This window comes from Erithacus rubecula (genome assembly GCF_903797595.1).
Source record: "Erithacus rubecula genome assembly, chromosome: 16".
NCBI classification, from domain to species: domain Eukaryota; kingdom Metazoa; phylum Chordata; class Aves; order Passeriformes; family Muscicapidae; genus Erithacus; species Erithacus rubecula.
In genome coordinates this window covers 12,511,943-12,533,133 of record NC_136668.1, presented here as the reverse complement: position 1 = coordinate 12,533,133, position 21,191 = coordinate 12,511,943, and the positions used below count along the sequence as shown (strand labels likewise).

At 43.3% G+C, this 21,191-nt stretch overlaps 2 protein-coding genes across 6 annotated transcripts; one reads left to right on the top strand and one right to left on the bottom strand.

The window, feature by feature from the left end:
- Positions 1-458: 458 nt before the first annotated feature.
- MFAP3 (microfibril associated protein 3) lies at positions 459-10,822 on the bottom strand. 4 transcript variants are annotated; one of them, XM_079319838.1, is made up of 3 exons: positions 10,693-10,822; positions 5,792-6,240; positions 459-4,427 (listed from the first exon to the last, which is right to left on the bottom strand). In XM_079319838.1, exons 2-3 carry the CDS (start codon positions 6,069-6,071, stop codon positions 3,682-3,684), a joined length of 1,026 nt encoding a protein of 341 aa, XP_079175964.1. In that variant the 5' UTR covers positions 6,072-6,240; positions 10,693-10,822; the 3' UTR covers positions 459-3,681. The 4 variants fall into 4 exon arrangements, with proteins under 4 accessions (XP_079175964.1, XP_079175965.1, XP_079175967.1 ...); XM_079319839.1 differs by lacking the exon at positions 10,693-10,822 and adding an exon at positions 10,013-10,142; XM_079319841.1 differs by lacking the exon at positions 10,693-10,822 and adding an exon at positions 9,530-9,978.
- On the top strand, positions 10,061-21,132 carry FAM114A2 (family with sequence similarity 114 member A2). Of its 2 annotated transcripts, XM_079319836.1 has the most exons (15): positions 10,061-10,189; positions 10,694-10,963; positions 11,912-12,117; positions 12,331-12,427; positions 12,862-12,957; positions 13,250-13,362; positions 14,325-14,459; positions 14,625-14,783; positions 15,138-15,261; positions 16,226-16,305; positions 16,865-16,993; positions 17,208-17,347; positions 18,047-18,119; positions 18,666-18,719; positions 19,435-21,132. In XM_079319836.1, the coding sequence occupies exons 1-15, from the start codon at positions 10,162-10,164 to the stop codon at positions 19,531-19,533; spliced, it is 1,803 nt and encodes a 600-aa protein (XP_079175962.1). In that variant the 5' UTR covers positions 10,061-10,161; the 3' UTR covers positions 19,534-21,132. The 2 variants fall into 2 exon arrangements, with proteins under 2 accessions (XP_079175962.1, XP_079175963.1); XM_079319837.1 differs by lacking the exon at positions 10,061-10,189 and having other exon boundaries at positions 10,712-10,857.
- Positions 21,133-21,191: the final 59 nt, after the last annotated feature.

Below are 21,191 nucleotides of genomic sequence, written 5' to 3'. Positions count from 1 at the left end.
ATTCTTCTCTTATTCACCCCCATGGAAGCTACTACAGAAGGCTTTTCAGCAAGGTGGATTTTTGGTGTTTGTGGTGAGGAGTTACAAAGAGAAAGGTGCTTACAATATAGAATAGTACCAGCATGTGAAAAAGGTATGAACAAGTAAAACAGGTTCGTGGTTGAAGGTCACACACACAATGTGAAATAAAGAAGTAAACAAGGGCTTTCCTGAAACCATTTCAGGTCTGTACATGTTTGTATAGGCAGATGGGAACAATTAGCTGCTGAAGACTTTGAGACAAAAAAAGAAAAGACAGATCCAAAGATGTCATAGCAGGAAAGGTCCTTCAGATGACTGAATATTCCAATAACCTCTGTCAGGCTGATTAACAACATTCTGCTGAGCTCAATACAGCTGTTGCATAACCCTGGAGAGACAGGCACTCCTCACTTGTAGAACAGAAAATTCCAGCAGAACAAGGTTTTTCTTTTCAATTTATTTTGCAAATCTACCAATTCATTTTATGAAAGTATGAAATCCTAGGTGGTTACATTAAACAGTTACATTACAATCCAGGTAATACAAATAATCACTACAAAGTTAGTTTTAGGTACTCTTGGATAACAAGTAGATTTTGTATTTTTTGAAGTAAGTCACAAAGAAGTGTTAGAACAGCCTTGTGATTGTCAGAGACTTTAATTTAAAGCAAGGAAACAACTGTAGATTCTCCTCATCCTACAAAAAGTTAAGAGAGAAACACTTTCAATGTTAATGTTCAATTAGATTCAACAAAGACATTAAGTGCACACATTTACTCTCAGGGTAACAAGAATAGTTCACAAGTTGTTTGGAAACTGGTGTCAAATTTCATTCCCAGGAAATCACTTTTACCATTTAACATCACCATCGTCCTTGCTTTCACATGCATAAAAATCCTGTCAAATGCAGAGAGCTCCAAATCCTCTCTAATTGAATTCAGTGGGAGTAGCATCAGTTCCTACACTAAGAAGGTATTCCTGATATACTGAAATCCTTACAAAACATCCTCCTTCCCAGGAATGAAATTCATTTAAGGAACAAAATACTGTAGTCATTCAGGAAAACTCTCAGCTTTGTTATCCTGCAATTGACACTGCAATTGCATTTCTGAGGGTCTTCATGCATGGGCACTCCTTCCTCTCAACCAGCAATAGGATGTATGAAGACACCAGGTAACTGTGCTCAGTAAGAACTTGGAGCTACGTAAATAAAGGATGAAAATCAAAAAAGAGATCAAATCAGTCTTGAAACTGCTCTCCTGACACCCATCTGACACTTCCAGTGTCATTCTGCTGCCTGTAAGCTGCCACTTCTGATGTGACATCTGTCAATCATAACTGCTTTTAGGAAGCAATTAAATAGTTTAGATTTTGTAGTGGCATCTCTCACTGTGTGTGTTTTAGGGGTAACACATCATGTTACATGTAACAGTTCCAGAGAAGCAAGGAGAGCTGTTTACAGGGAAATAAGGCAGGTGCAGGTACACTCTACATTCTGATGGTCTGTGGCACAAAGGAGATTGAAACAGATCCTTCTCTCTTGTAGCCTTTACCTCTTGCATCCTAAAGGGTGCAAACTCTCAAATCTCCTCTCACACGTGCAACAAACCTGCAGAACCAATTGTAGCACAGAACTGAAGCCAGCAGCTTCCTTCTTCCAAGAGAAATAGATATTTATCCACAGAGTATCTTTTAACACTGATAACCTCAAAAGAATTAAAAGAAACCAGACAGGTTACACAAAACTATACAGACTTTTCACCTGGACATAAAGTGCCATCAAACTATGGAAGCAAAAAATGAAAACACTGTTGAGGCAGCTACTCAAAGTGTGTTCAGAAGGTTTTATTCCCCTGAAGCAGTCAGTTTGCTACAGTCTTGGAAATGGCACCAAGCTGGTGGGAATGTTACTGTAATAAAGGCCAGTAATTTCCTTCCTGACTAACACCACTCTTACCTGACAGGCCAAAGGCAACTAGGGTGATTTAACTGGTGGCTGACTGCAGGAATTTCTCCAGAAGGTAGTTTAAAATGGTAAGAGATGCTATCATTTCCCTCTCTCTGATATGGTAACTATAATTCCTTCAGCCCCTTCATTCTGAGTGTGTATTACCACAGCCCCACCCTGCTATTACCACTGTGCCTGCTTGTTTTCCACCTCTCCTCATGTAAATGTAATGTCAAATCCTCTCAAGAATCCTGAGCAGCCCTCCAGAATCACTTATTCAACTGACATTTCTGTAATAATAAGGAAAGAAAAAAGAGTTGTGTGAAATTAAATGGCGCTTCTGTTGCCAAGTTGTTAAAATTATATGGCAATATGCTTCCAGTAGTTGTAAGAAATTAATATGTGGAGTGCTTACAAGCTTTACATCTACTAAATCTCAACAGGATATAAAATGCTATTTAAGTGATATAACTTACAAATGTTAAGGAGAAAAAAAAAACCAAAACAGCACCAAAGAGTGGAAGAAGAAAGTAGATTCTTGCCTGCACTCTGATTCCTGGGGGCTGGGTCTCTACAGCTGAGGAAAGCAGGTGGGAGATCCTTGGTGAAGCACTTGTGTGGGTACATGTGTCAGCAGCTGCAGCTCTCCCTTCTGCCACCTCTGCAGCACACGAGGCTGGGCTCTGTGTCACTCCCCTCCTGCAAACAGCTCAGCCAGCCCCTCACTCTCTCTGCCACTGCCTTCTGACAGGACCAGTCAGAGCAGAGCCACTCAGTGTCACCACTTTTCACCTGCTTTATTATAATGCTATTCAGGAAGATGTGCCTGAGACACCTGTCTGTAGCTGATAAATTCATTTATTAGCTTTGCCACTACGTGATTACTGTCATCCTTTTCTCACCACAACGTCAAACACGATATAAAACTTTGGATTTTCTATAGTGAGTGAAGTCAGCAAAATGAAAAGCCAGGCAGTGCCAGCAGTGCTGCACTGCTCCATTCTGTGGGACAGGACCAGGGTAAGGCGCTTTGGCAATCAGCACCAAGTTTAAGCAACAAGCTTTTAGAATACACACAAGTTTCCTGCAGATGCACAGAAAACTGAAACCTCCTGGTTGTTCTCTAAGCTGCTTTGAAACTACAACAATTCATTTAATCCAGCAGCAGATCCTGGCACTATTCTTTTCCTAAGTACAGTACATTTTGATAGCAACACAGAAGCACATGACACAATCTGGATTTGTTCAAGCTCACCGTGGTTCTGATGGGCTACACACACCAAGAGGCAACTCAAAAAGAGCACAGAACTCAATTCATCGGGACAACAACACTGACTCAAAGGATTTTCAGCTCAACTTTGTGGAGAAAGAAGGAGCTCACAAAGGAAAAGTTCTTATTGCAAGGTGTACTGCTCAGCTCGGTCACTTCTCCCACAGATCTGAAGTATCAAAAGCTACCAAGGAGCCAAGGACAAAGAATTCATGGTTTGTAACTATTTTAAATATAGCAAGCCCGCTTCAGAAAGAAAAGCCCCGGCACAATATTCCAAAGGGCCTTTTCTGTTAAATCAACCCTGACAGAAAACACGCACTTCAGAACCAGCAATCTGGAAAACTCTTGTGCACGTGGGACTGAGGCAGCTCGTCCGCAGAGCCTTTTCTCACAGCACCCCTGGCTCAGCCCTTCCCTCAGCGGCCGGTGGGCGGCCAGGCTCAGCAGGCGCCCTCCTCCGCAGGCACCGAGTGGCAGCTGCCGTGGGACACGGTGTCGATGGCGCGGGCGCGGCCCGGCGGGTGCACCGACACCTGCACGGCGATCTCCTGGCCCTGCTCGCCCAGGGAACCGTCGTCCGAGTCGCCGGCCGGGGAGCGGCTGCGCTTCACGGGGGCGCGGCCGGGGAACAGCGCGGCCTGCGCCCCGCGGCCGGGGGGCGGCTTCTCCTCCCCGCCCGCCTCCTCGGGCTCCTCCACCCGCACGGCCTCGAAGATCTCCTCCATGAACGCCCTGCAGTTGAGGATCAGCGGCGGCAGGGGGATGCTCCTGGCCAGCTCCTCGATGTACCGAGCGAACTCCATGGTCTTAAACTGAGTGACTTTGGCCAGCTCCAGCGTTTTGGCAGATGTGATGATGGGGATGCGCTTGGCTATCTCGAAAGCTTTCTGCAGCTTCTCAGCCCCCTCCGTCCGGAAGAACTCGTTGATGGCCTTCTCCGTTTTGCGGAGGTGGCTGCTCATCATGCACAGGCGGGTGATGTTCAAAATCAGGGTGATGGCAAAGGCAACGAGGCACACAATCATGTAGTAGATGCTCATGTCCCCTGAGGTGAACACAACCCTCAGGGTGACTGTGTAGTACAAGGTCTTGTTGTGGTTAATGCCTGCACACGTGTAGCGGCCCCGGTCAGCAAAGCTGACCTTTGTGATGTTGAGGGAGTTATCAGCAATCCGCCAACGGTCGCCTGCAGAGGGGTTAGAAATAAACAGAGCTCATGAAACAAAAATCCCAGGGTAAACATCAACAGGAGTCAAAGCCTGGCAGTGAGCAGTCCACTTCTAACATAGTAGCAGTAATCCAAGGACTGAAGTGACTAAAATGTCCTTTTCATGCTTGACACAGACAGCCATAACCCACTTACCCATCCTACTGCTTAATGGTAAATTATTCTGCATGCTTGCTACACTACTTTTACTTTCTTCTCTCATCTGCACTTTCCAGTGTGCTTCTGGCCTGCTGGTTCTTTCTGACAGGGATCCTAATTCTTAACTAGGGCTTCTCACCCTATGTTAAAAGACTGTCCTCTATAAAGTCTAATTTTCCATATGTTCAGAGTCAAAAGTCAAGTGACCCATGAAAAAGATCAGTCTGTAAATGGCTCTGTTGGCAAATGAACCCGGAATTTTCTGGAGATGCTTTTCTGCTGAGCATGCAGTGCTGACATGCAAAACCCAAGTAAAAAGAAATCAATACAAGAAGTTTTATACAGCATTTGCTGTGCATTTATAACTTAGAGGGAAAACTGTTTTCATAACTCATTTCTTCTAATTACTCTGCTTTGAACTGTTTTCATAACTTATTCTTCTAATTACTCTACTTTGAACTAATCTCCAGATGGCATTATAACTACAAAAAGGTTACTGAATACTTAAGGCAGAAAGATGGCCTCCAACAAGATCCTATCAATTAGTTCAACGACCTTCATTAATACTAATAGACAAAAACACATGCATCTCTAAAACATTTTTTAAATTAAAAACTGCAGAGATAAAACTATAAGAGCCAATGGCTAGGAAAATATATTCCCCTCCAGTTCAAAATAGTTAAATAGCATGAATTCTATTGTTGGCCACTACATATTGTGTTACTTTCCACAGTCTCACTGGTGCATAAACCAAAAAATAAATGTAGCAATTATGTTTCAAAACATATCCTGTAACAAAATTAAAGCACCAACTGCCAGCTTAAAAGGTCACAAGCTGTAGAGAATTGTGTTTAATTAATGCATTTCAAAAAATATAATTGAAACCAGAGCAATAATAAATAAAACTATCAGTCAAATGATGAAGATTCATTTTTTCTGTATGGACTGATGGGATGACTCCTGAACAAAGTCATTCTGAGGGGCACCAAAGCAGGATGGATGGGCTGGAACAGAAGTACTCAAGTGTAATTCCAAGCAACATTTTTGAGGGCAAAGGACTTTGTTTTGCTTTCTCCTTATCTCCCAATTGTAAAAATGGGAGGATAGGAGGAGAAAATTATAATAAAGTCCCAGGGGCTTTCAATACTATTTAAAAGGGGATAGAAAACAGCAGGAAAACTCACCTTCATCCTTCTGTTCAAGCAGGTGTCCTCTGGAGTTATACCAAAGGATATGTTCATACTGGCTGATGTTCAGTTTACATTCAATTAAAATACTGGTCCCCTCTTTGGCTATGATATCATGGTGTGCTGGAGAACTTATTAAAGCTTGAGGCACTGCATGAAGTGATGCATTGAAAGACTCAAAAGCAACTGTCCTGTTCAAAGCTACATTTTCCACTGTGAATCCAACTGACAGATCAGCACTAACAGTCAAAATTAACAGGCAATAGCTGAGCTTCATGGAAAGCTAGTGAAAATTCTTCTTTCATTTAATTTGGAGAAATGAGGTCATATGATATTAAGCTGTCTGTATTGCTCTGAGATAGGAGAGGAGCTCTTGATTTGTTCTGTGATGGAAAATGTCTGGGATCCAAATGCACTTTCAGGACCATCAATATTTGAAGTGGAAACTGGAAGTAAAACAGGGAAAAAAAAAAAAAGCAATAAGTTTATTGATGACAGCAAAGTTACCATGTATTCAAATTTAATTTCCAGTAAACAGATTTCGATTAGCATAATACAAACTGTCAGTTGAGAGGTTCCAAATCAGAGCTTTGCTCAGAATACAGTAACAAAATGAGGGTAAGAAGGCATTAGCACAACTTCCAGTCCACTAGATGTTCATCTTCCCAACCAAATAAATAATCTCTGGAACAATAATCATTAAGGGGAAAAAGGTTTTGCAAAAAGAACAAATTGTTCAGACTACTCGAAATGCACAATTATCTTTAAAAGTGGATTCTGCATTTGTTACCAGAGAAAAAGTGCTTTCTTAATAGAGGAAGAAAAGAGAGAAAGAGGATATAATTTCTGCCTCCCTCTCCACCAATATCAAAGTGCTTTTAAGCCCTGGCTCTCTAAAGTGAGTCTTTCATTTACCATCCAGAGAAAAACCAAAGCACACACACACACACACCTGATTTTTAGCATTCATATCAACTTACTTTATTTTAGGGGTACAATTGGTATTAGATGTCAAATACTATATAATATGATTTAATTACTTGGGAAAAGTCTCCTGGTTGTTATTTACAGCCAGAAGAGAAGGTCCCTTTCTGAACATCAGGACACTGATATCCACACATATTTCCTTTTTTTTTGCAGTATCTCTTGTTGCTGTTGCATTTTCTAAGTCAACTTCCTATTATTCTTGCCTGTTTTACAATGAGCTCCTGTGGAAAATCCTTTAGTTTATGCCATTTCATCTCAGCAGTTGCATATTCTTCATTGTCTTCTCTACCCAAACTTCATAGCAATGTGAAAAATTGTTTTGTTAAGGGATAGATACTCTTCAAATTAATGTGCAAAAGATATTTTAAGACATTAGGATACAGCCTTTAATTTTCTGTCTTTTCCACACAAGCCAGAATAGAACCAACTTGTAACAAAATGAGATGACACTGATAAGAGACAATCTGTAATCAATTTTCCTGGAAGCCTTAAAAAAAAAAAATTCTAATCCAATATGTGTTCCCTGAAGTTATGATTCCATCTAGACTGCTCCAGAGCCTTAAAACCCCATTTACAAAGTACAGAAGCTACAAGCTCAAATGTTATCCTAAAAAATATCTCACTTCATACCACTGACTGTGTGACTTCAAATTTATCATCTTTTCTTCTACAAGTAACAGATGCTACTGGAAGGGAATTTCATAAATAACACAAAGGGACCCATTTACTTAATAAATAATGTAGACACTTTTCATCCTTCTAGAATTACCAATTAACACTATCTAAAGCACTTCTGAAAAGCAATGTAACACACATAAAACCAGGTGATTTCTGGTAATTGTCTTTCATCAGACACAAACTAAGCATATTCAAAAGGGGGAATTCTGCTGATGCTATCCAGACTGGGAATTTTTTCAGTGAAAGTTAATTTGTGGAAGGTCAAATCAGATTCCAGACTTGACATCTGATGAGAAATGTGTTATCTGACCCATTTCCATTTCTGCTGTGGCTATTGCCAAGACCAGTTTAACAAAGAAGGCAAAGAAGACAGCTCTGTCCAACTCTCCTTCAAGCTTGACTAACCAACCCACTCATTGAATCCTGCAAGAGAAACTGGAAAACAGGCTCCCTACTTGTTTCTCTGTAAACAGCAATCCCTTCATCTGCCTTCTCCTTTTTCTTTTTTTTTTTAATCATTGGCCCCACTCTGTTTTCTATCACCCCTCTCATCCTTTCATTTGAGACTAGTGCAGAGAACTCAATTATACCATTGTGTTGGAGAAGCTACTTTCCCACAGCTAAACAGTTAAAATCATTACCAAAGCCTCTTTCATTCCTGTTTTTCAACAGCTACACTTTAGGGAAGGTGTTACTGGGTCCTGCTGCCTCTGAAGAAGAGCATCCACAGCAACAGCACAGGTCTGAAAAAATATAAATTACTACAGCTGCTCTTGATCAACAACTATTCTTCTGTTTGAGGGTTTTAAACTTCCATTTTTAGACTCCCGGTATTTTCAGAGTGTTTCAGAGCCTGCAAAGAGCTGCAGACACTGACCTGCTTGCTTTGAAAACCTTATGCAGACACACACACACACACGGGCTGTGGACTGGCAGTGGTTTGTGGACCACTGACATTTGGGTTGCTTGAAAGGTCTGTCACAGCTTGTGGTGGCAAGTGAGGTGCTGTGGTGCCAGCTGACATCACCCATGACCCAGCTGCCTTCAGCTAAAAATGCACTTTTGCATCCATCAGACTTGACTTCACAGGGCCTGATTCAGTTAAAACTGACAACAGTTCTGCAGCAAACACAAATCCTCATCTTCACCCTAGAATCACAGGCACATAATAACTTCCAGTCTTCTAAAACAATAATCTCCCAACTGATACTTTAGATTTATTAGAGAATAATCCCAGAGCCTCTTGTACTTTGCCTGTGCTATTGTCATTTTAAATTATTAAATTTGAATTGTTAAGGCTTCCAAGCGTCTGTGACGTTTCTCCTAAATGACATTAGGACTCTCACTCATTTATTTAACACAAGAAATACTCAGCAACATTTTCCCTCATAAGAATAATTATCTTCAGTAATTGCATATGCTCTCCACTATACTTGCACCGAGCCTGCATAATGCATAAACCATTGGTGATGGGTCATTTAATTTTACTATTAAATTCTTCGAGGTCTGATTTATTAGAAATTGTTTGTCTTTTGGAAAAGCCATTATTGCTAAGCAGACAATGATCTCTCACTGCCGAGTGCTGGGAACAATAAAATGATTTGCAAAATCCATATTCTTCATCCATTGCACTTATGCAAAACAGCTGCTGGAGCTGATAAAGGACCCAAAAAGGATAAAGCGTGATCAGTGCCAACATCCCAATTCTTCAACAAAGTGTTAAGCTCAATCAAGATGAAATGTGCCAGAATAGAAACTGGCTATTTTACAACTGAACCTGAAGCTGAGCTCAACACATTTAACCTTTATTAAACCATAAGTTGTAACAACAAATAGCACTGGAAAGATAAAAATCTGTGATGCATGTGCTTGTATGAGTCATCCTTGGCTCCTACCCTGAAGAAGTGTATTTGTGTCTAACTTAGAGCACTCTAAGTAGTCCCACCGAGGTCAGTGGAAGCACTGATAGTACTTAAAATTACATACATTTATATGGCACTGCAAAATTGGGGCCCGAGAGGTTGCAAGTTATATGGTTTTACATTCACTGCTTTTAACATCACTTCATACCTGGAGTAACGTGAGGCAATAAACTGAGACACACCTGACAGAGCACAGGCTGCTGATGTCTTGCAGAAATACCATCTGCAACCTCCCTCTGACCCTCTGTCAAAGCAGGGAGACGCATCTGGCAGAGCCCTGCAGACAGGAACTCTTGGGAAGTTTATGAACAGACAGCATGGCCTTGACCAGAGCCATTCCAACAGCTCTGCAGGGGAATGGCAGCAGCAACAGCCCAAAACCCATCCTAAAGGGTAAATCCACAGCACAGCAGGGCCAGCCCCGCTGCCTGAGGCTGCCGGTGGGATTTGCTGTTTTCTGTGCAGATCCTTTGGCTGCCTGGCAGGACACGGTGCTTGCTGTGCTCATCCTTGGCTGCCTGGCACTGTCACGGGTAACTCGCCACGACACGGCACCGGCTGCGCACCAAAACAGGCTTTTCTTGCCCTGTCAGCTAAAAAACATCAGGCACAAAGTTGCACTTAAAGTTACCCTGTTCTCAGAGCCCCGGAATGCTCCAGGTTCGCTTGTGGAAAAGCGCCGGTTCCGCCGGGCTGGTGGTGTCAGTGGGACAAGGGACACACGACACGGCCACACCGAGGGCACCGGGCCACGGGCGGGTGTCACTGGGGCACGACGTCATGCCAGACACAAACACACCCGATATTCCGCGTTGGAAGAAAACCACCAGGATCAGCCAGTCCAACTGCCGGCCCTGCTCAGCTCACCCCAACACTCCCGGGAGCGCCGTCCAAAGGCCCCCGGAGCTCCGGCAGCCTCGGGCCGTGCCCATTCCCTGGGGGGCATGGGCAGTGCCTCTGGGGGAAGAACCTTTCCCAAAATCCAACCTAATCCTGCCTGGCACAGCTCCAGCCCTTCCCTGTTACACACAGCAGAGCTCGGAGCTGCCCCTCAGGAAGAGCTGCAGACCCCGACGAGCTCTGCCCTCAGTCTCCGTTCTCCAGCCTGAGCGCACTCAGTGACCCCAACCGCTCCTCATGCGGCTTCCCCTCGAGGCCCCCACCACCTCCGCTGCCCCCCAAACCCGTCCCTATTGCGCCTATTTCCACACCAAAATAGCGAAGCAGAACATGGGCCCGCGGCCTCCCCTTCCGCCGCTGCCCCCCAACCCCAACCGTGCCAGTTGCACCCGGCGGTCCCGCCGCTCTCACCGGGACGAGGGTTCCCGGCCCGGCCCGTTCCAGAGCTCCGCCGCCGCCGCCCGGACGCGCTTCCCCGAGCTGAGGCCGCTTCCGGGGCAGCGCCGGGGCCGCTCTGCGCCGGCCTCGCTGCTCTCGGTCCGCCCGGAGCCGCGGGGGCCGCGCCGAGCGCCGGCGGTGAGGGGGGCGCGGGGCCGGGGGCTGTGCGGGGAGACACGGCGAGCCCCGCGGGGGGACGCGGCTGCGGGGCAGGCGGCACCGGGCGCTGTGCTGTGGGCATCTGGTGCGGCAGGAGCCCCACGGGGAGCTCCGGGGAACTTGGGGTGCCGTATGGGGCAGCCCCGTGCGGGTTATGGGATTTTGGGGGTCTCCTGGGTCAGGGGAGGCCTCTGGGATGCGGGGTGGGGAGGGTACAGCGGGGTCGCTGTGGAGGGTCCTGGGCAGGTGGGGTGGCGGTCCCCAGCCCGCACCCGGAGCTGTCTCCTTCCTTCGCTTTCCATCGCTCCCCGTTGGTGTGGGAGTTGTGGGGACAGCTGTCCCCATCGCATCAGTGAGCCGGGGACACACTGTCACCGCGGTGTGGTCGGGGGCCCTGCGGGTCTGGCCTGGCCCTGCCGGTCCCTGCACTGCCGGAGGAGGCCGGGCGGTGACAGCAGGGCCCGAGAGCAGCGTGACAGCCCCCACATCATCCCACCCGCGATCCGCCCTGCTGGGGATGCTCACTGGGATCCTCACTGGGATCCTCTCTGGGATGTGCCAGCTGCAGCTCATCGCAGCCCTGTGGGGTGTTCATGCCCTGCACTGCTCACCCCAGGAACAGAAGTGACCCAGTCGCTGCTTCCCTGCCTGCTCAGCTCTCTGACAGCTGTCCCCTACACTCCTCAAACCAGCTATCCCAAGCGATTTGTTTTCACTTTTATTTTGGTGCAACGTGTAATAGGTTTAATTATCTGAGGCCCTTTTGTACCTTCATTTGTTTTTCAGAGTTAGCAAACTGCTGGCTTTTTTTCCTATGGAGAGGGTGTGTCAGTTAGATAAAGCCACGTGTCCCTGTGGGACTTTAAACTTCCAAGTATGACATTTCTTTGAGTCAGAAATAATTTGGTGTACACACATGTGGCAACATTGTTGTGTTTAATTATTTAAAACGCCAACGTAATGCCCTTGAACTGATGTCAAAGTGCGAGGGAGTGATTATTTTATTTGCTTTGCTTTCTACGGATATTTACAGTCATGTCTGAGGAAGACAGTGGTGGAAATGTGAAAGATGAAGCCTCTTATAAAGCTGAAAATGAAGAGAAGACAGAGGAACTTGACTGCTCTGAGAGCAGTGAAGGGAGAGAACCAGAGACTGTGCCTGTGACTCGGAAAAGACCTGAACCCAAGCCCCCCAGCCAGGCTGCTGCCACAGAGAAGCCTGCAGCTGAAACCCCCAAGGTAGGTTCCTGTGCTTGCTCAGAAAAATGTGACTTCACATTTTGTGGCTTTGAGCACAGGAGAGCTCTGAGCATAAGCCACACTCTTTTCTAAAAATTCACATTGCTGTTCTCCGAAATGAAAAAGCTGCACAAAAATCACATGTCACAGACTGCTTGTGTTCCTTTCCTCACCTCAATGGCTGCATCAGTCTTCTGTTTTTCTTCATGAAAGGTCTCAGATCCTCCTGCAGTTCAGACAGGGTGGGGCTACTGGGGAAGCTGGGGGAAATCTCTTCTGTCAACTGCGTCTGCTACCGTAGCTACTGTAGGTAAGGCTCTTTCTGGTATTTGATAAATATTTTAATCATGTTTTGTGTCTCAAGCTGGTGCTTTAGAACTTGTTTCTAGAGAAGGGGATTTTTAGTGGCCGTTATTGGAAAAATGTCGAGGGAATTGTTCAAGTAATGGGAAAAGCTTGTACCAAAAGATACAGTGAGATTAAGGAGATATGCCAGACAGAATTATTTTCAAGTTTTTAAGGTGATTGTGTAATTTTCACCTGGTATTTTAAAGTAGTATTCTTCCAATATTTATAGCTTTATTTAAAGCTAAGATGAAACCTTGGTTCATTACATTGGTAGGTGAGGTGGATAGAAGGAGGTTTTATTGCTTGTTAAATTGTTTTGAACTGAAGGAATCTGAAATAATAAAAAAGAATGTGCAGCTCTAATCCTATTTCTGTTCTGATTTTTGTATTCTCTAGGTCAAGGTATTTCCAATGTCATAGAAAAAGCAGAAACAACTCTTGGGATCCCCAGTCCTACTGAAATCTCAACAGAGTCTAAAGATGCTACAAGAGGTCAGTTTTGCACTGCATAAAAACAACCCTGGAATGTTTTTCATAACATAATCAGCCCCAAAATAACATCACCTTACTCTGCACCTTGCACCTTGAGACTGATAATACAATCATTAAAATTATACTCACTTGCTTAGTTCTGTTAGCTCTGAAAAGCAGAGAGGAAAATAATCTGAACTGTAGGCTTGCTCCTAGCTGATATTTGGTGTCTGTTGATTTTCTCCACTCTGTGTCTGACAGGATCTTTTGTTTTTTTGAAATCAGGAAGTTAATTTTGTGCCTTCTAATGCAGGAAGTGAGAATCCTTCTGCCAGCAACGCTGATGCAGCTGATGATGGCAGCCCCTTCCCTATTGCTGGGGCTCTTGAAGTTTTATCAACCATCTCTACTGCTGTCCAAAGCACAGTGAGTGAGTTGGGAATGCAGGAGAAAATGAGTTTAAAAGGGAGCTTTGGGTTTTTGGCCTTTCATCCGAAACGTCGTAAGAGGAAACTTAATTTTGACATTTGTGGGATGAATGGTGAAAAACTCTTCCAACCTTCAGACAGCCCTTATCCTGGGCCTTGCTTCTAACTGGCACCTAATATGAAAGATGTCTTGAATTTTGATAGTTCTGTATTGAATGTTGGTACATAACAAAAGAATCCCAACAGTGATTGTGCAGAGCGTGCATTTCTGTGCATGTCACCTCTGTGCTCTGTCATCTCTGCCTTTCCTTTGGAGTAGTCAGCTAAATGCAGGGTCAGACTCATTCCTGCAGTATTTCCACTGATTTCCACAGAATTAGAGATGAAATCCATTCTCCTCTTCAAAAACATATGTGAAACTGGCCCAATTGGCTTGGAAATCAGCTTGCTCCTGTGACCATGAGAAATGCACTTCAAAGGAAGCCATTACCCTTAGAAACTGCTTTTGTGATCTGCTGTCTTGTCAATTTTCCTGGGAATCTGAAAGAGCTGTGCAGATGGAAAGCTGGCTTCTGTTTCTGCTTTTAAGGCTCAAACAAAAGTTAGCAGTCAAAATCCACAGGTCTAGTGTTTTCTCATTGGAAGGATGAGAACTGAATACTGTAATGTGCTGAGAACCAGCTTGTTCACAAACTAAAAAAATTGTATTTCTCATCAGATTGCTGCAGCTGTCTGGGTGCTGTAATAAGCTATTGGGTGATAATGTGGTGTGGCTCTTTGCATCTCCTGCTGCTCTCTTTGGGATGATTAGGGTTGAATCTTAGGGTGACAAGGACCAATTTGGTTTTTATGTGACTGCCCAGCATAAGATTGCTGTTAAAACCCTCCCAATTAAATTTCTTCCAGTGTGTAATCTTCTCTAAGTTTTATGTGCTGTCTTTATGCAAATCTGATTCCTAGGGTAAAAGTGTTATTAGTGGAGGTCTGGATGCCTTGGAATTCATCGGGAAAAAGACAATGGATGTAATAGCTGAGGGAGACCCTGGATTCAAAAAAACAAAGGGCCTAATAAACAGAACCTCTACATTATCTCAGGTACAGCAGTTCTCTATCAGCACCTCATTGGTTTCTCTCATCTCTTCTCCCTTCTTTTGTGGTCCTGTCATTAAGCAGCCATTTCTGCTATTGAGCCTGAAGCCTTCTCCTTCTGTATTCTCTATCTCCTGGCACTGTCACGAGGCCTCTGCTTTTCTTTTTCAGGTCTTACGAGAGGCAAAGGAGAAAGAAGAGCAGCAGACAGCTACCGAGGTTACCATGGCTACTGAGAAGAAAGCCCATTATGGGTTACTGTTTGATGAGTTTCAGGGTCTTTCGCATCTGGAGGCCTTAGAGATGCTTTCCAGAGAGAGTGAATCAAAGGTAATGGCCTTGAGCATTTTGCTTTCTATTTTGAGTTCAGCTGAGCAGGGGAAAAAAGATTAGAAATGTATGTATATACATGTAAAATCAAGTGCTCAGACCTTGCTGTAAAATGATTACAGAACTTCACTTTGATCTTTTCATTAGGATCTGGTGTTTACCTTTTGGAGCAGTTTGTCCTGCCCTCAGCTCTTAAAGCCATTCCCTTTACCCCAGCCAGCCTCAGTTCCTGCAGGTCTCCAACTTTTCACAAGTTACTGTCCTCACACACACTGGTTTTTACCTTGGTCTGCATTTTCCATCCTGTTGGATGGATTTATTGATTCTCTCTTTGGCTGTGCTGCCCTTAACCAGGTGAAAGCAGTTCTGAATACCCTCTCTGGAGAGCAGTTGGACACACTTAAGGAGGAAATGGAACAACTCAAAGAAGCATTTTCTTTGCCTGAATTCTTTGAAGAAGAAGAGGAGGAAAAGAAGGGTAAGAGAGTCCCAGGTTCTGATAAGAGAAGCTGGTTCTCAGTGCAGAACCAGCCAGCCCTGATCAGTAGCAATGGGCATGATGCCAAATTTAAGTTATTCTTTAGCTGGATGTTTAATCCTAAAGCCACCTCTGTCCAGGGGCATGACAGGTAGCAGCACCCTTCATCTCTGAGAAGCTGTGCAACTAATTGTGTAGCAGGAATGATTTCTTGCCAGAGCAGGGTTAGAGCTGTTTGACTCATGGGCAGTTCATGTAACTGACCCTGAGCCAAGATGGAAATTCAGAGAGAAAGTGGGTTTCCTTCACCAGGAAGGGAAAACTGAACAGTTGTCCAACGTGTGGGAGAGCAAAAAGCCTTTTTATTTGTTTTTTAAATGAGAGTTAGCCACACAGAGCAAAAGATTCAGAGGTACCTTTGCACACAAGAGCCCTGATTCTTGAGAATTACATGGATTTAAATGTAAATTTCTTGCATTGCTTTTACCTAAATGCTCATCAGGGAGGGCTTACACACCTGCACTTGCTATCATTCAACATTTAATGTATCTTTTATATTTGCACATAATGGATCTCACATCTGTTGTGCCATATATAATAGGAGAACCATAGGCTCTAAGTGATATTTCAGATTCTCCAAGGTGATGTGCAAGTTAGTGTCTTATAAAAGGCTGCCTGTAAAAAAATAAAAAATAATAAAAAAAAAGAGTTACCTTAGCTACAAAACCAGAATTGAGAAAGCAAGAACTAACCTTCAGGCACTGATGTCTCCACCTTTGCAGAACTTACCTTAGAAATGGTGTTTGAAAGGAGTGGGTTTGATGTGTTCTTGCCTCAGGTGATGATTCAAAGAGAAAGAAAGGAAGCAGTTGACAGACTTGTGCAGAACTAGTTGTGCATTGAAGTGCTGCTTATTCCTGAATCTGTCCTTTGTGTGGATTCTTTAACCTTTCCTGTCCTTTAGGAGATGAGGAGTTCACAAAAGAAGTGACAGAGTTGTTTTCAGAACTGCACATCTCCTCCACACCAGACAAAGTGATCACGGTGAGTTATTTTCCATATTCTAAGTTTCCTCACAGGAAGGGCTTCTCTTCACCTATTTTGTTTGTGAAAATATCAAATGCACAAAAACAAGCCATATTTTAGATCTTCTGGCAATGGTAGGCAAAGGAGATGGGCTTTTAACTATATGGGGCAGAATCATGTGAGCCTTTGGCCACTACAGTGAAAAAACCTACTGTGATGAACTTCAGGCCTCCTCTTGGTACAGAGCACTTGGTTTTACTGTGTTCAGGAGCTGGTATGAGGAAGAAGCATCTTTTTTGCCATTATTTCACTACCCTTCAGATCCACCAAGTGGCAGCAGCATTCTGCAGACATGTTTTCAAAGCACCTCTGATAGTTTGATCTTGTTGGTAAACTCCAGCCCTTGGTGCTAGAGAAACAACTGCCCTCAACTACATCAGTGCAGCCAAAATTCTGCAAAATCCTGAAGGCACTGGGATCATTCTGCTTCTTTCTTCTGGAGAGATCCAATGTTCCATTGCCTTGTGCAGGAGGGCTTCAATCCAGTCATTAAATATCATGGCACATCTTGCTACAGGTGAGGACATCTGCTCATGAGTGGATAGCACAATTCAACAGCAGTCTTCCTAAAGAAGAAAAAGAAAGTGAAGAAAACCAAGAAGTAGAATCCAGAGATGGTGACCAGGATGCTAAGAAATCAGTGGAGGTAACTGAGTAATCAAGGAAAAGAATATCTGCTTGCAGTGTGTGTTTATCTGGCTGCTGAGTTGTAGTTGTAACTCACAGAGTTTATGGGCTTCTATTTGTGTGGGTTCTGAGGTCTGAAATGGCAGTGATAGCATGTTGTGTGATTGACTTGTTTTAAATAATAAAAGCTGCTAGTTGTTGTGTTGTATGCAGAATTTTTGTCACTCTTGCAGGATATTCATGCATTTGCCATCAGAAGCCTGGCAGAACTGACAGCCTGCTCCATTGAAATGTTTCACAAAACTGCAGCTTTGTTTCTCTATGGTCAGAAAGAGGAGGTGACAGCCACAGACAGAGCCAAGTCTCTTTCACAGTGAGTGCATCTCTCAGTAAATGGATAGCATATAATTACTGATTAAACTGTCTAATAATTCATTGGAAATCCATGCAGTACAGGGCTCTTGAACTCAGTACAGGTGTTTATATTTGGGAATTGGGCAAATTTGTGATAAGTGACATCATTCTCTTCCAACAGAACTCAGCTGTCTCTCCAGCTTAAAGACATTTCTTGATAAGAAAGAGGAAACCCTTCTTGAAAGCTTTGTGTAGCCTAGAAGAATATTTGCCCTAATCAGTAGGCAGAGGATGAAAACATGACAAAACAGTTGTACAAAAGTGATTCCTGATTACCTGTTTGTTAATCATTTAGTGTGCTTGGTACATGAGATGGCAGAATTACTGCATGGAGACACTTGGCATGTTTCTGAAATGTGCAGTACTTTCTGATTCAGAAAATGACACTTGCCAGTAAAAAAAGTGAGTTAGTACTGTTCCTTCTGGAATGGATGTGTCCTCTGTGTGCTCTTTAAGATCATATGCTTTAATTTTTTATTTTCCCATCTTTCCCCTCTCTATTTTATTTGGGAAACTTCATACACCGTTTATATAAATTTTGGTTTAATTTAACTTAACAAGCATAGAAACAGGGCATTTATGTTCTAGAGGAATGCTGGAAGAAATTTCATCTTGAGGACTGTGTTTACTTCATTGTTTTCCCTGTCTTGTTCCACAGACTGACAATCATGCTGTGTAAAGAACTGTCAGCTTTCTCTAAAGAGTTCACAACATGCTTAACGACTGTAGGGGTAAGAGTTACACCACAGTTCTTAGGAATGAGATGTGGTTATTTGATAACAGCCTTGGGATCTTTGCCAGAAACTGATTTTTGGTTTTGCATGTTTACATATTCAGTTTTTAACTTGGGAACTGATCTTTTAGGCCAGATTTCCTCAAACTGTGGCATCTGAGATTTCGGGAGCTTGTCACAGAGTGGGGGGTGGGAATTGATGCTCACAGTGCTAAGGAGACAGAGGCAAATAACATTTAGGAGCCTCTTATGGATTTTTCAAAGTACTTGGGTGTTCCTGGAGATGATATCATCATTTCTGGATTCTCCACTTGTCCCCAGTTCATTTGAAGATGTGATGTGTATTTGAACCCAACCTGTGCTGGGCACGTTCCAGTTCTTTTGTTCTTATTTGCATGCTATAAGGCTGGTAAGCTTGTGGCTTAGCTCTCCTCTAGTTAAGGGAGCAGTGGTGGTTTTAAACTTACTGAGGGTTTAGCTTTATCTTGCTTGAAGAAATGTGATCAAATTTTCAATCAGGATAATATATGTCTGATCTCTGCAGGTCAAAGAGAAAGCAGATGTGCTTAATCCCTTAATCACTGGAGTGTTTTTGGAGGTCAGTTGTGCTAACGTTAAAACTTTAAGCTAATACTTTAAAAATAGATGTGCTGGTTCTTGCCACTTTAGGATCCTTATGCATGCCAAGTTTTCTAACCCATGGTCTAAAATTGTGCTTACCTGCCTTAATAACTTGAAAGTTTTGATAAATGTCTGTAGATTTGCATAGGACGTGAGTTACTTATTGAGGAATGAGTGTCAGCTCACAGTTATGATGGATCAGGAGACAGATTAATTTCAGAATTTAATTGTCCAAAGTTAAACCTTAGAACAACAAAAATTAGCATGCAAGAATCCCAACACTTTCCTTACTGTTAAGTTGGTTCTCAAGCTTGCAGAGCTCTGAGGTAGCTCTGTGGTAGGAAAGGGGTGTTTTGTGTTCATGTGTTCTTCCTTCCTGCCACAGCATGCTCTGCTTCTCTTAGAAATAAACACTTTTCTTCTCTTACTGAGAACAGTATCCTGCATTTGGATTGGAACTGACCTTGTTTGGCAGTCTTTAAACCGTTTACTTTTTTTGCCTACCGGCATAAAGCCCCTCAAAAACTTGACATAAAATTGATTTCTAGAATGAAGCCTTTAAAATCCAGCAAGCACTAGGCTTCTGTTTTTTTCTGTGCAATGATCAATGCTGTTTGAAATGAGTATGTGGTGAGCAAAGCTGATTGGTAGTGTAACTATTCATGTGTGTATTTTGATTTTTGTTTTCACAGGCTTCAAACAGTGCTTCCTATATCCAAGATGCCTTCCAGCTCTTGCTGCCTGTACTGCAGATCTCTCTTATTGAAGCTAGAACAGAACTATCACAGTAATAAAAATCCTTCTAATTAAGAACTTTCTGACCTTCCCACTTCGTAGTTTCCATGCTGGAGAATGATGTAATGGCTTTTATTAAAGGGAAAAAGATGAACTCTGCTCACTGCTGCTGCAAGAATGGTGATTAAGTGCAGTCTGGCAATGACAGCTCTTACAGCACACTGAGAGATGTGATTAGCATAGTCCAGGCTGCTGGACAACGTGACAGACTTAAAGTGCAGATTGCTCCTCTGTTTCATGGACTGTCTGTGTCTTTTCACTGAAATCTCTCTGCTGTATGTGTTAACAAGCTCTTTGTGTTCACAGTCCAGAGAGCTTCTCCAGTGCTGAAGAGAGGAGTAGCAGCTGGCTAGTTAGAGTTAGCTAAAATCATGGTGTGATTTTTAAGTCAGAGATAATTGGGTTCCTGATAGCTCTGCATTCGTGTTGAGGGGAGTATTGGATAGGAGGTGCAAGAAAAGGCAAATTTTTGTGATTATGAGCCTTGCAGTTCCTAGACTAGGCAGAATAGAGCAGAGAGGATTCCTGATCTAACTGTTGTTGCTGAAGAGAAGCTCAGCTTCCTGAAGATGTCTGTACTGACTCAGGGATATGGGATAGGGACTCTCACCAGGGGGCTGTTTCTCATTCTCTCACACTCTGCTTGCTTCAGCACAAGCTGGGAAAATGCTGATCTGGCCCTGAGAGTGCAGGTACTTGGCTTTATAGCAATAAATGAGAGCTGACTAAAAGGGATTGATTCGTGTTTAGGCACTTTAATGAGAGAATTCAGCAGGAGGATTCCCCTTTTTCAGTGCAGCTTGACATGTCAGCCACAGACTGTTCACAGACTCACATACTGGTTGTCTTCTTTCTGTGGAAAAACACTATAATGCAATGCTCCTTCTTGGAAGGTATGTATTAAAGTAGGGAGAGAGGCAGCAATTTGGTTTTGTTAGTAGGAGTTCTAATTTGCCTCAGAAGCTGCTCCATGTATGGTATCTGTTTCTTTGTGCTGTGCAAGTTCCCTGCTTTGTTCCTTTATCTTTTGAGCCTGCCCATGGGGAGGCAGCAGCCTCTGTTGGAATCACAAGAGCAGAGATGCACAACTAAAATGGAATTTCAAGAAGTCCATAATAGCTAATCAGAGGTGACTGAGTGTCACACCTGCCTCTGCACTTGCTCATTGGTAACAATGATGCTTAAATCCCCTTTTGAAAATCCTCTGGGTTTTAGCAGGTCTTGCACATCTCTGCTGTTCTGAAGGCTTAGAACATTCCTCTGCTCTGGTTGTGCAGTAGAGAAGTGTTTTTTGTATTAGAATACCTTTTGGCTAATGCTCTGGTTTTATATATATGGAAAAAACCCTGCCTTAGTCATGGTTAGACTGATCAGATCTCTAAAGAGAAAGCTTTTTTTGGCATCTTAAAACTGGACTTGAAAGGAGTGTGTCTGGGGTAAAAAAATCTGCACTACAATAAAATCTGTATTTTTTTTCTTCTTTTGGTTGACAGCATTATTAAATAAAGGATTTGTTTTGACAACTGTTTCAGTTAAAAGCTATCAAGGTAGCAGTGGACACAAATGAAATAAAAGAACTGTGGGGTTTTTTCTCAGCCCTGATTGTGTTTTTTGGGGCAGAGCTGGGTGCAGTTCTGGGGCCAGGACAGCTGGG

What these genes read in the sequence shown, in the direction of transcription:
- MFAP3 (XM_079319838.1), bottom strand. Translation starts at nt 6,071, where the DNA reads ATGAAGCTCAGCTATTGCCTGTTAATTTTGACTGTTAGTGCTGATCTG. An exon ending in GCTTGAACAGAAGGATGAAG is followed by an intron (nt 4,428 to 5,791) that starts GTGAGTTTTCCT and finishes ACCCCTCTGCAG; the next exon opens with GCGACCGTTGGCGGATTGCT.
- FAM114A2 (XM_079319836.1), top strand. Translation starts at nt 10,162, where the DNA reads ATGCCAGACACAAACACACCCGATATTC. An exon ending in CCAGAGAGAGTGAATCAAAG is followed by an intron (nt 14,784 to 15,137) that starts GTAATGGCCTTG and finishes GCCCTTAACCAG; the next exon opens with GTGAAAGCAGTTCTGAATAC. An exon ending in AGAAGAGGAGGAAAAGAAGG is followed by an intron (nt 15,262 to 16,225) that starts GTAAGAGAGTCC and finishes CCTGTCCTTTAG; the next exon opens with GAGATGAGGAGTTCACAAAA.